This window comes from Phacochoerus africanus, chromosome 2 (assembly GCF_016906955.1).
Source record: "Phacochoerus africanus isolate WHEZ1 chromosome 2, ROS_Pafr_v1, whole genome shotgun sequence".
NCBI classification, from domain to species: domain Eukaryota; kingdom Metazoa; phylum Chordata; class Mammalia; order Artiodactyla; family Suidae; genus Phacochoerus; species Phacochoerus africanus.
This window is the reverse complement of record NC_062545.1, coordinates 20,825,894-20,840,369: the sequence shown is the minus strand read 5'-3', so window position 1 is coordinate 20,840,369 and position 14,476 is coordinate 20,825,894. Positions and strand designations below refer to the sequence as shown.

At 40.4% G+C, this 14,476-nt stretch overlaps 1 protein-coding gene across 11 annotated transcripts in view; it reads left to right on the top strand.

Moving 5' to 3' along the window:
• Nucleotides 1–14,476, top strand: part of UTRN (utrophin) — a 537,684-nt gene that overhangs the window by 181,773 nt on the left and 341,435 nt on the right. For all 11 annotated transcript variants that reach the window (XM_047770002.1, XM_047770001.1, XM_047770005.1 and 8 more), the window contains 2 exons: nt 10,101–10,214; nt 10,874–11,029. In XM_047770002.1, coding sequence (XP_047625958.1) covers nt 10,101–10,214; nt 10,874–11,029 — 270 coding nt within the window. The remainder of the gene's footprint in view (nt 1–10,100; nt 10,215–10,873; nt 11,030–14,476) is intronic.

Below are 14,476 nucleotides of genomic sequence, written 5' to 3'. Positions count from 1 at the left end.
TGGAGTTTTGAGCATTTTTTTTTCCACCTCATTGATGTATCCCAAGGTATATACTTGGCACAGAGAAGGCATTCAATAAATTTTTTTTTTCCTTTTTTGGCTGCCTCATTGTATATGGGGCTTCTGGGCCAGGGATCAGATCTGAGCCACAGTTGTGACCTACACCACAGCTGCAGCAATGCTGGATCATTGAACCCACTCCACTGGGCTGGGGATTGAACCCACATCCTGCCACTGTAGAGATGCTGCCGGTCGCATTGCGCCACAGTGGGAACTCCAATAAATATTTTTTAATGATGAAATGAGATTAGTAATAGAGCTAGATTTGGAGATATATACATATTTGTATTTGGAGATATTACACACACACATACACACACACACACACACACTTGGTTTTAGATCCAAAGAGACTATATATGAGATTTTATATATATGTGTGTGTGTATATGTGTGTGTATGTCTATATACTTATGAGAACTTGTTTAAAGGATGTTACTAAAAAAAAGTGAAAAGACTGAAAAAGAAGGCAGCATTGATGAAGATGATGTTTTAAAAATAGAAACCAGAGAACTGTGGTAGAAGAGGAGCTGGTAGGCTGTACACATCAGTACAGTACAAGGTGAGCAAGGGAAGGAAGCTCTTTGACCCAGGAGCCAATGAACAGTAACAGTTTGTGACCATAAAGAAGACAGAAGTTCTGTGGGTGTGGGTGTGCGTGGTGTTAGTGGAAGGAAGGAAGTAGTTTTCTCTAAGTGTGATCTGCAGTTCTAACCTGAGATCTCATTAGAGCAAACCATTAATTTTGAAGAGGAGTGTGTTTTATGCAGCCCAGTATTTTTGTCTCATTTAGCTTCGTGAGTGGATCTGTTTCCCCTTGTCTGTCTTCAGTTGTAATTCTTTCCAACTTTAAAACCCAGAATTGGAGTTCCCATCGTGGCTCAGTGGTTAACGAATCCAACTAGGAACCATGAGGTTTCGGGTTCCCTGGCCTTGCTCAGTGGGTCAAGGATCCGGCGTTGCTGTGAGCTGTGCTGTAGGTGGCAGACGTGGCTTGGATCCCACGTTGCTGTGGCTCTGCTGTAGGCCGGCAGCTGTAGCTCCGATTGGACCCCTAGCCTGGGAAATTCCATATGCCACAGGTGTGGCCATAGAAAAGACCAAAAAATAAAATAAAATAAAAAAATTAAAAAAATAAAAAAAATAAAAACCAAAATTACTCTTATTCATGACTTGAAATTTTTGGTTATGGTCCAAGCACTGGAGCGCCAATGGTTCTCAACCAGGGGTGACTCTCCCCTCCAGGAGGACATTTATTAATGTTTGGAGACATTCCTACTTCTCATGACCATGGGGCAAGAGAGAGTGCTATTGCCACCTTAGTAGATAGAGGCCGAAGTTATAGTTAATGTTAGTTTGTCCCCAACAAAATAATTTTCTGGCCCAAACGTCGGTAGTGCCGAGATTGAGTGATACTGGATTAAATATTTCTCATCTTTTCAAAAGATCATTGCATTGTTTTCATATTTAAATCTGAGATGTTGTTAGAGAAATTTACAGATAAAGAGTAACCTTTAGGTTAATCTTCTTTGACTCTTAAAAGTATATTTATTTTAGCGTTAGCGAAATGCATGTCAATGCTTTAATATGGAATTTAAAGAGAATAAATACTATTCCAAAACACAGGAGAGTCCTGGGTTATAGTAATCCAGCTTTAGGCGTTAGTGAGTTTTTACTAATGTAGCAAATCCAGGCACTTAAAGTTACCAGTTAGAACCTATACCAAATTTATTTCCATTAAAGATAGCCCACTTCATGCACATGTGTCTGGATATTTAGATTTTCAGGGTTGGTTTTATTACAGTATCAGATTTATAATATAAATTACAAATTTTAAATTTAGTTTGGTGTCCTAACTACAAGATTGTTCACAATGTCTCTCTTCCTTAATTCTGCAACTTCTTTATTGAAATACTTATTTTGTTTTAATTCTAAAGAACATTTTACTCCTTTATTTGCCTCGAAGGAATTGCTAGTTACTTAACATACTTACAGTTCACTTAGGAAAACTTTTACTTTGCCCGCCTAAAGATAATTGCGATAAACATTCATTTAGAGGTTGACATCGTTTTTCCTTTTTCAGTGATCTGGTGTCTGTTTGCAGAGCCATTCAAGTTCTCCTTGTCTTTAAGTCATGAAGTCATCATAGTTCCAATTCAATTTATGATGGTATTTCTTAGGAACAAAGTGGTTGACTTGCTTGCTTGTTTGTTTATTTTTGCTTTTTAGGGCCACACCCACAGCATATGAAGGTTCCCAGGCTAGGGTAGCAGCCAGCCTACACCACAGCAGCAGCAACTGCGATCTGAGCCTCATCTGCAACCTACACCATAGCTCACAGCAATGCCTGATCCTTAACCCACTGAGCAAGGCCAGGGATCGAACCTGCAACTTCGTGGTTCCTAGTCGGATTCGTTTCTGCTTCTCTAAGATGGAAACTCCCCTGACTTGTTTATTTTTAAAATGCATTTTCAATTTTATAACTAATGCATAAATACTGCTCATTGAAGATAAGAAATAATAGAGAAATAAGTCCCTTTCTTCCTCAATACTCTTTCCTTTCCTGGAGGCAGCTAACAGGAGGGTTAACACATTCAAAGTAAGAAAGAAAAGCTCATGAATATTACTAATTCTAATCATTTTTTTCCACACTAGCAGAAATAAATGCTCCTGGAACTCCATGAGGGACATTTAAATAGACGGTACACAAACACATGAGCTTGGAGTATGAATCCCACTACTCAAAATAATAAGGCCTTCCATAGACGTAGCACATTCAGACTTTGAAAGTATTTTCATAGCTTTATACTTTACTTTTTTCCTACCATCCTACAATACTTGTAAGGTGAGCTTGTTATTTCTTTGTGTGCAAATTTTAGTTTTCTGCTATTTGCTGGCAAAGAGTATTTTCCTCATGTGCCTGCATTGACCTACCTGGCTGGTTCCTTTTATGCCGAGAGAGGCTGGGTTTGCCCTGTCACATTGCCGTGCTCCGACACGTACTTAAGTTCTTCTTTTTTCTCTATTCCATGCCAAATGAATGACCTCAATGCCTGTACTTAAGAATTGAAATGTTAATTGGTGCTTTCCTCACAGAAAGTCCTCCTGCTCCTTCCAGGCAGCAAAATATTTAAAAATACATGAAAAAGGTAATAATTTCACTATTGATTTTACTGACATGAACTCCTTAAGAATTATGGGGATTAAATATTACAAGATCCTAAGACACTGTTTATCACCAGAAATAACAGCTTTGGATTTGGGGGCTGCAAGTATATTTTGTATTGTTTCCTTTCCCATATTCAAGACCCCCTGCATTGTGATGTAACCACAAAATCACAAAGTTATCCACACAAAACTCTCTTATATTGACCACTGCTCCTGCCTCTTTGGACCCCCTCTTTAGTCCCTTCCCTCTCTTTTCAGACTCTCATGTAATCCCTTGCCGTGACCATCCCATTACCCTTTTTTTTTAATTAAAAAAAATTTAAAAAAAATTTTTTTAGGGCCGCACCTGTAGCATATGGAAGTTCCTGGGCTAGGGGTCGAATCAGAGCTACAGCGGCTGGCCTACGCCACAGCCACAGCAATGCCAAATCCGAGCTGTGTCTGCAACCTACACACAGCTCAAGGCAATGCCGGATCCTTAACCCACTGAGTGAGGCCAGGGCTCGAACCCACATCCTCATGGATACTAGTTGGGTTGTTTCTGCTAGCCACTGTGGGAACTCCCCCATTACCCTTTAAATCTGACTCCTGCTTGCAATGTCTTCTCTCTTGAATTCATTGTCCACACGATGCTAGAGATGCTATAGAATTATGCATCTAGAAAGGATCTGGTTGTCTTTGTCCTGATTATGCAAAGTGCTGTCACAGAATCTCACACCTCCAGCCCTTTCCTTGCCCTGGAGCCCTTGCCTGCATTGTCTCCTGTGAGCTGCATTGACTGGGGAGGCAGCGTGATGAGTCCCAAAGACCACAGTGGACAATTGCCTCTCTCCGGAAATGTCATGTACTTGCTAGGAGTTCATAGCCTCCTCTTCTCAGCTCATCCTTTGAGAAGACGCTGCTTCCGCAAGCAGTCTTCAGCCCTGCTCACCATCACACTCACAGCCAATCATTGCCTCCTCTTTGTTTACCCTTTTATTATGACTGAGACCTGCATTTGTCCCCCCCACCCCCCAGCCCTGGGCCATGGGCTCTTTGAGCACAGAAACCTTGTCTGGCGTTCAGCAAATAAGCCGGCGTGAAAGTCTGTGCCCTGAAGGTGCCGACAGACGTCACACTCACTCGTACCCCTCTAGTAAGGTCGCATGTATAATCTCAATGCCAGCTTATTCTAAATGGCAGGGCACCCATGTCGTCACACCCCTTCCTTCAGTGGCTGAACAAAGACACACACCGAACTGATGTTCCGTGTTCTCACACACACTGGGGAAGCAGACGTGCTGGAGCTCTGAGACATGCAGCACCAGGTTTTGATCTTACTTTGGAATGCATTCAGGGTAAAAAAAAACCAAGGGTAAATATCTTCTAAGAGTAGTATGCCATATAGCTGATTTACCTCTTTCTAGGGAACATATAACTGAGCTCATACGGGTTTTACTTTTTCCCCTCATTCTGAATGTGTTTTACTTTAAAAAAGGGAATATTGGTACTTTCTGAATCTGAAATTTCTCCTGCTGTACACCTGAAACTAACACTGCATGGTAAGTCACCTACACTCTAATAAAATTTATATTAAAAAGGAATTGAAAAGGATTTTTTTGCATTAAAAAGGAAGAGTAACTATATCAAAAATGTTTAGTCTTAAGAAAATCCATTTCTGAAAAGAAAAATAACTTTATTGGTTTCAGATAAATAAATGTAGTAGCCATTGACGTTGCTGGTCTTCCCTACTAAGTGAGGGAACATTTTTTAAAGAGTGTTTTGAAGTTAGTGAATATTATAAAACAAACAAAATAGAAGCCTACTGCCTTAAATTGCTGATTTAATTCCGTTTTCACAATTCTTCTTGTCTATGTCTTGGGTTGGATGTGAGCTGCTGAAAAAGCTATGGACATTCCAACAGATAGGGGAGCTGCGAAATAAAATGCCAAGCATTTAGCTGTAAATAAAATCTTGGGAGGTAGTTTTGTTCCTTGGACTCTTACTGTCTTGAATCCAGAGTGACCAGGCTTCAGATTTCCTCCATTCCTAGCTCAGGGACTGCAGGGCTGGGGGCTGGGAGATGGCTTGTGTAGGGTTGAAGGAATTGTGTGAATGACCTCACATTCTTTTGCTGTGACCCAACAGCAGGTGTTGCTCATCCAGAGAGCTTACACATCAGTGCTTTTGAGCAATGCGAATGTAGCATTTTGACCCTTCCCAACTAGAGTGTTTGATGCTTTGGTTTTCAAAACTACCCTATGAATCATTTTATATTTCCTTGAGAATTTTTTACTCTAAATATGAATGAGAAACCGTTACCCTAGATTAGTACTTGGAGTTTATTTTTGCATGTGAAATAACAGACATGTATTTTAGAAATTTACCAGTATTTTTATTTTTTTATTTTTTTGTCTTTTGATTTTTAGGGCCTCACCCCTGGCATATGGAGGTTCCCAGACTATGGGTCTAATTGGAGCTGTAACTGCTGGCCCATGCCAGAGCCACAGCAACTCGGGATCTGAGCCGCTTCTGCGACCTACACCACAGCTCTTGGCAACACCGGATCCTTCATACACTGAGTGAGGCCAGGGATCAAACTCTCATCCTCTGGATACTAGTCAGGTTCGTTACCACTGCACCACAACAGGAATTCCAGGTTTCAGTATTTCTTAAAAGCACAGGAAGTGGTGAATTGCTACCGAGTGGACCGAGACAATATTTTCCTTATAGGGAAAGAGGCGCTGTGGGAGGGTAGGGGAGACCCGCCTGTGTCCCGTATTTACCTGCACACTAGTGGTAATCTTAGTGATCTAATAACCGTTCCCACATGGTGTAGCCACAGGGTAGGGGTTCCGTGTGAATCTACTGTTTTCTAGCATTTCTAAATGTTGGGCCTTTCCTCTTGTACTTGGCTTCCTTCTGCTGAGCTGGGTCCAGCCAGGTGTAGTCAGAAATATCATAAGCAGTAGCCCTTGCAAATAGTCACTTTCGAACAGTTAGATGATGGAACATGTGGTCATGTTGGCGGCAATTAAACACATTAAACTGATGCTTATGCAAATTTCTACTCACCCTGGCTACCCATTCCTGTGAAGCGTCTGTTACAAACAGACACCGGAACTTGAAGTGGTAACTCTTTTATGAGGCTAGTCTTGGTAATAAAGCACTTGATTTTGTAGCTGTTAGTAATAATAGCTACTACCATTTATTGCATACCTGCCCTGTACCAGGCCCTGTCTCAACCATCTCTGTTTTTAAGAACAGTCAATCGAGGATGTTGTTATTATTTCTATTTTATTTTATTTTTTCTTTTTACAGTCACGCTGTAGCATATAGACGTCCCAGACTAGGGTCGACTCAGAGCTGCAGCTGCCGGTTTATACCACAGCCACAAGCCACCTGATCCAAGCTGCATCTGCTACCTATACAGCTTGTGGCAATGCCAGATCCTTAACCCACTGAACCAAAATAGGAATTTCTATTATTCCTATCTTATAGATGAGCTGTAGAAGCTCCGAGAAGAGAAACTGAGAATTTAATTTCTCAAGACCCTGTGGCTGGCGTGGTGCTGAGCTAGGTACTCAGACCTTGGTCTTTTTTTCCCTGGGGCTCACTGCCTGGGTTTGAACTCAGCGTGGTCAGGATTACCTGCAGGAATTTTTAGTAGTGAAAACAGCTTTTCCGACTCCTCTCTGTTCCCTTTGTTGCTGTTGGGATGATCTCTTGGTCTACATGGCTTGTCTGTGTCTATTGTTCCGCTTTCTTTTTTCTCAGACTTAACCATATGAGAGAGAAGGAGCAGGTGTGGGTGAATTGTGTGTGTTCACATGAGTCTGTGTGTGTCTGAGAGAGCAAAGAAGGATGAGGGTTCCTCTCCTGGGCCAGTGACAAGGATCATTGAGGCTACTGGCTGCAGTCAAGGCCGATTGTGGTGAAAACCTCCTTGGAATATAAATTTCAAACATCCTCGGCCCAGAAGTCTATCAGTTTTCCTTCTTCCAAACTAGATTTAATGAATTATCTAGTCACAGAGCAGTAATGGTGTTCCTTGATTTCTTACAAAAAAGTTCAGACCGGTGATGAACAGTAAGAAGTGGTAACACATTAAATGAATGATTAAAAAAGGCCCTTCATGAACTCTACAGACGTATTCATACTTTCTCTCTATTTGCACTTTTATTTTTTTGCACACTCCACCCCACCCTGCCCTGGCCATGTCTTCCTAAAGAATCTTCTAGGCTGAGATCTGAGAATGCTGGAGCAAACCTGGAAGAAGAACTATGTCACCAATTCAAAATACGGAAGAGTGGTGTGGGTGTGCGAAAATAGTGACAGACCAGCTAAAGAGCAGAGGGAAAGGAAGCTTGGGGACAGTGCACTGTGACCGAAAGGGCTTTCAAAGCTGTGCCTGGAATGAGAATGAGGAGTGCTTGCACAGAGTGGTATAATTTGAAAGGCCCAGCCACATAAGTGCTTTTTGTTTCCCATCTTCATCAGAGAATGACCCTGCAAACTAGCAGGTGTAGAATGGTCATTATTGAGAGTGCATTAGAGCCTGAATTATGAGTTAGATGGAAAAACTACACCATTCTTCAGGCGCCTAAATCTGCATGCTGAGTAACATGTGACTTTACGCATGAGCTCGAGGTCACATTATGCAGCTTGTGAGGAAATTACCAGAAGAAGAGAGATGGATGAATATCCTAAATAAGGGGGAACATGAGTTTCTAGAAGCTAAAGACCTGAAGTAAGCTTGATGTCAGTTCCTGGCAAAGCTGTAGATAAATGAGATCTTCTGTGTGCGTAGGAAAAACTGTGGTTGTCACCAGAAATCAACATGGTACCACTCATAAGTCTCTCCCATGCTCATTTCCTTCACGTACTGCTTCCATTTATTTATTTTTGGAGGAGGGATCCTAGATTACTAGATATACAGATTCCTAGGCTCACATTTCATGTGTATTTACTTCGTTCAAATAATACTCACAAACTATCACTTTGGGTAAGCTTTGATTTCAGTAAGGTATTTGAGAAAATCTCTTATAACCTTATAAGAAGGAAGTGGCAAGCTACTTAGATGCTAGTATTAGGTTGATTCCCAGGTTTTGAAATCTAAGCCAAAAGTTCGCTGATTAATGAACGAGATGGTGTCCTCATGGGGAATGCTCTGGTAGGCACTGTAATTGCCCTTATTTTTCACCTGGAAGAAACCCAAAACCAAACCAAAAACAAACGAACAAAAAACAGTAAAAGGATACCTCACTGTCAGATCTGCAGATGAGAGAAAGCTGGGAGGAATAGCTGATAAGACCTTGGAGAAACTAAAAATTCAAGTCATTCTGTTGGCTTTTTATTTGTATATTGTTAATTAGTATTGTTAACATAACAAGGCAGAATTAAAGGTTATAAAATTTATAAATATCAAGTTCTGAACTTGTTGCAGAAGTCAATGAAACAACATGGGATAGGGAAAATATACTTTTGAGGTAGTTAGCTAATGGTTGGAATAATAGTAATAATAAACCCAACTCTACAGTAAGAAAAATGAAAGTGAAAAAAGTTAGATAACATTTTCTGAATGTAATATTCATATATGAAATACCATTTAGGCTCCATCGTTGTTATTCATTCCCACATTTTAAGAATAATTGATTCTCTGTGGCATATTTTAAGTGCATTAAAAAGCTGATGTAATTTCCACAGCATGTTGGTCAGTGTTGAGTGCAATATCTGGGTATCATGTCCTAGAGACATCCTGGAATCAGTTGGGAATGGTTTAACTACTAAAAGACTAAGGGAAGGAATTTCCACTGTGGTGAAATGGATTAGAAGTCTGGCTTCGTTGGCTCACCATTGCTTCAGAGGTTCAGCTTTGATCCCTGGCCCCTGGGCCACAGCTGTGGCATAGGTCGCAGCCACAAGTCAAATTCAGTTCCTGGCCTGGGAACCTCCATGTGCCATGGGTGCAGCCATAAAAATGTAAAGATAAATAAAAAAATTAAAAATAAAAGACTAAGGGAAGATATAGTGGCTGCCTTCCAATGTGAAGGTTATTTTGAATAAGAGTAATTTATCTCCTTTTCTAGGGAGGAATGAGAAGCAAGTAATTGAGGAAGGTACAAGGAAACAAATTCAGCTCAATACGAGGGAAATTAGCACATCATATTGACAGTGATGGAACAGGGGACCTTGGAAAGATATGACCATCACTTTACTCTGGTTTTGGAACTCAGGTTGAACCTAATTATTTGCATTCCTTTAAGGTCCAGGTCCAATGTTACTACCTCTCTGAAGTCGCATTCTTTCTGCAGAATGTCGCCTTTCTTTTTCCTACTAGCACCATACACAGTGACTGGATTACAGTGCGTGCTTGGTAAATGTTGCATGAAAGAATGGAGCTGGGTGGTGGACTGTACTGGGTGCTTAGGTAACAAAGCATCCAACAGCAAAACTAAGAATAATCTATGGTATTCCCTCCAGTATGCTATTTATTTCTTCCCTTTGAATCGCTACCTTAAGGAGAAAATGTTCTAATTATATGAGAATGGAAGTTTTTTAGCTGATTATACCTAGAAACGCACTTTTCCCTTAAATTTGACTGTTTAATCATAGATATTGCTCGTGTTAATAAGCAAAATAGCTTTGTTCACTGGAGAATGTTTTGAAATTTTTAGAATGATCACCAAGATAGCATCTCATGAGGATTTTAGCCAGCAAGGAGGAGAGTAATTATTTTCAATGTTGGAGGTTTTAAAAGAAGAAATAAAATATATGAAAATGATGTTATCAAAGTTTTGAAAAGTTGCCTTTTTTCCATAGCCGTAGATCTTGAAGTGTAGTAGGTTAAATGTCACTGAGTAATATCCCCTTTTGTCATTGTGTTTGATTAGGCTGATTCGAAGGTCATTGAGAAATGGATGGAGGGTGTGAAAGACTTCTTAATGAAAGAGCAGGCTGTCCAGGGAGATGCCGAAGGGCTGCAAAGACAGCTTGACCAGTGCTGTGTGAGTTCTGCTGATCTAGGGAACCTGCTGTGATAATATTTTCTTATTTATTATTTGCTGCTCTTATGAAAATTTTAAGAATATGATGATAATAAACCTAGATAAAATATCTTTCAGCATAAAACTTTTTTTTTTAAATTTTTACTTTATAGCTATTCAAAGAATGACTGACTATTCATATTGGTAGTTTTGGCCATGGTTATAGAATTTTGGGTAGAGGGAATAAGAGCAATTTTAGTTCATTAGGAGCTGCTGTTTTTATGTTCTGATGACAACTAGTGTCATCATTACCAATTGCATATTGCTTTTTTTTTTGCCAGATGGTGAAGCTTTAAGAAAACATATGTAACAAATGAATTTTGCCAGTAATACTTCATGCATTTTATATTTGGTAAAATCATTAGGCTTTGCTAAATGAATTAAAAGTTCCATTCCCTGCTGAGAGTCAGATATTTCCAGTCTTAATTTGGCAGATGGCTCCATGAAGAACATAAGTGAAATGAATTTCTTAGGACACAATATTTCTTAAGTCATTAAAAGCCCTGACTCCCAAGCAGTCTGTTCTCAAAATATTTGCAGGGATCCGGGCAGACAAACTATAATAATGGCATCCACTTATATAGGAATGAACTTAATAAGGGGTTATTTTATGTGTTCAGGGATTTGTTAATGAAATAGAAACAGTTGAATCATCTCTGAAAGACATGAAAGAAATAGAGGCTAACCTTCGAAGCTGTCCAATTGCTGGAATCAAAACCTGGATGCAGACGAAACTAGTTGACTACCAAACACAACTGGAAAAATTAAGCAAAGAGGTGAGTTTTTCAACTTTATGGTGTGTGGTTTTCAAGAGGTAGATATTGACTTTTCTTGACTAACTAAACTGATCTTATAGCCCATCCAGTTTAAAAACCTGTGGTCTAGAATAACTACAGTGTAGGTGGTAGGATCGGGCAAGACATGGATCATTTTTTTAAATTAAGGGAGAGTAGGGAGTTCCTGTCATGGCTCAGTGGTTAATGAACCCGACTAGTATCCATGAAGATCTGGTTCGATTCCTGGCCTTGCTCAGTGGGTTAAGGATCTGGCGTTGCTGTGAGTTGTGGTGTAGGTCACATATGTGGCTTGGATCTGATGTTGCTGTGGCAATGACATAGGCAGTCAGCTGTAGCTCCAGTTTAACCCCTAGCCTGGGAACCTCCATATGCCCTGGGTGCAGCCCTTAAAAAAAAAAAATTAGGGGGGAGTATTATTATTCACTTTGGTCTCTGGTTGGAAAGGAGCATACATGTTGAATAGAGAACAAGAAGCTCTTTGTAGCTGGAATAGAGTGAAGGTAGGGGTTAGTGGGTTGGAGAATAGAAAGATTTGAGGTCAGAAGGTAGGTGGAGGTGGATTGCATATGGCGATGAAAGCATAGATTTTTGAATTTTATTTCAAGTATGATTTCACATAGAAAGCAGAGAGTTTTGAGCAAGGAATTGACACATGACAGATCTTTTAAGATCACTGTGGTTTCCATGGGGATAATTTGCTCTGGGAAAGCAAGAATAAAAATGGGGAGAATACTTAAAGGGTTGTTGCAGTTTTCAAGAGAGAGGATGGCCCCTTGGAGTAGGGAGGGAGCAGTGCAGGTCATGAGACATCTTAGGTTTGGACTGTATTTTGAAAGTGGAGGAGTTCCCCTGTGTTGTTCCAGGTTAAGGATCCCACGCTGTTGCTGCAGCAGCTTGGGTTGCTTCTGTGGTGCGGGTTCCATCCCTGGCCTGGAAACTTTGACATGACATGGGTGTGGACAAAAAAAAAAAAAAAAAAAAAGTGGAGATGGGAGTATAGAAATGAAAGTGGTATGAGAAAAAAAGAATAGTTAAGGACAGCTGAGGATTTGTATGAAGCTTTTTTCATTTTGTGTGAATTGTGCTGTTTACTGAAAAGGTAAAGACTCAAGGAGAGGCTTTTGTGGGAGCTGGTGGAATAATGATTTCCATCCCGGAAGGGTTAAATTCAAGATTAGTAAACATGCAGATGGAGCTCTTAAGCACTGATCGCTGGGATGCTAAGGAAGAAAGGCCAGCCCGGGGAGAAATGCCTGGAGAGGGCGAGTGCCCCAGAGGCCAGGGCCAGAAAGCTTTTCCCAGGGCCTGATGCTGAGGGTGGCTGAGACCAGTCCGGCCTGGAAAGCAAGCTTTAGATTTGACAAGTTGGAGGCTTTTGATGACCTTGAGAAAAGTGGTGCCGTTGGAGAGGTGGAGAAGAAAGTCACAGAGGGAAGGCTGAGGAGAGGAAAGGAAGTCAGGTCCTAGGGCAGGGTAACTAGTTTCTGCAAGGGAGCAGAGAAATTGGGGAGGCACTGGAAGAAATATGGGGATTTAAAGAGCTGTTGTAATTTTTGAAAATAAGGGGTTTTCGGAGTTCCCATCGTGGCGCAGCAGAAACAAATCTGACTAGGAACCATGAGGTTGCGGGTTCGATCCCTGGCCTTGCTCTGTGGGTTAAGGATCCGGCGTTGCCGTGAGATGTGGTGTAGGTTGCAGACGCGGCTCGGATCCTGTGTTGCTGTGGCTGTGGTGTAGGCAAGCAACAGCTCTGATTAGACCCCTAGCTTGGGAACCTCCATATGCCTCAGGTGCTGCCCTAAAAAGGACAAAAGACAAAAACAAACAAACAAATAAATAAGGGGTTTTACTGAATGCTTGCATGCAGAAAAGGACTTCACTTTGAGAAAAGTGAAGTTGTGGAAGAGATTGAGAGAGGGTGGTTTCTGCAACCAAGTCTGTGATTAGGCGAGAGGGGGTGGGGTCCACCCTGGAAGTGAAAGAACTGCTGTTAGCAAGTCCCTCCGTAATAATGGAAGGGGAGGCAGCCACAGGTACAGGAGGACTATGCCTCGTTCCCTTCTGACTGCTTCTGTTTTTTTTAGTGAAATAATAGTGAGGTTGCATAGAGCTGGAGTGAGTGAGAAAGGGATAAAAAATGAGAGGAGAAAAATGTGAGATTCCCAAATACCCCATTCACTTACATAGCATATCTCTCTTAATATGATCTCTTTTGTTTAATCTTTTTAAAGGAAAATTTTATATTTGTATCCCTGAGTATTTTGTTTTGTTCCCCCCACCGCCAATTCCTTATTTTGAACATGTTGAAATTGAAAGAAAAGTTGAAATAATTGTTGAGAGAATAGCCATAAACCATTCCAAAATTTGCCAATTCTTAATATTTTACTACATTTGCCTCTTCTCTCTCTCCCCACTCTTTTCACCCCTCCCCCACCTACATACCCCTTTGGGTTTTTTTTGCTAAATATGTACCTTTGACAGGAGGTCAAAAATGTTATGACACTTCATTCCTAAATAGCATGCTTCTTCCATGAATAAGGACAACTACAATCTTATTGTCCCACTTAAGAAATTAATTTCATCATACCATCTTATATCTATCCTAATTCAAATTCATCTAAATTTATTGTAATTGGATGGCATGTGCTTGAAGGAGCTGAGTGTTTAGGGGAAGTAAATAAGCAAAATGGTTTGGAAGTGATAATGAGGAGCAGAGAAGGCAATAAATAGACAGCTGATAGATTAGTAGGTAAATGTATAGACACGTATAGATATTCAGATCTGTGTATCTATTTATCTACATATGACAACAGAATTAATTGTTTTACTGATTCAAAGTATGGGAGTAAATGCATGAGAAATTTTTAAGTGTCTTCAGGAAGGAGGCAACCACGTGCTATGTGAGTAATTATTTCAAGCAGTTCTAGGCTCTTCTATTTCACTGAGTAGTAAAAGGATAAAGAAATTGTGGACAAACAATACTGCCATATGTTTATATCTTGCTAAGAAAGGATAGGCATATAAAATCAACAAATAAAAACATGATACCGTGATACCATGATAGGAAAAACATGTAATACCAAAATATAGAAAGTATATAATTGCAGGATAAACGGTAACTTTGAGCTTTGCTTTTTTTGAGAAGTTTACTACATTGTTTTTATTTTTCTCATTTCTCTATGAATCTGGGTGAACTGTATAACTGACTAATGTTTAGAAACTACTAGTAAAGAGAATTTTGGGGAAGTGGGGGCATGAAATCTGTATAATTTTTTAAAGCTCACCAGGTTAGAGTGTTGCTCAGCAAGACTTGGGAAGGAGGGCTGTGTATTTTGCTGGCAGTAGGCTGTTAGGGTACCATGTGGGGCAGTGAAATCGAAATTCCTGTTTAGTCCCTGTGTATTTTTGGAGAGTGAAACAGGAAGG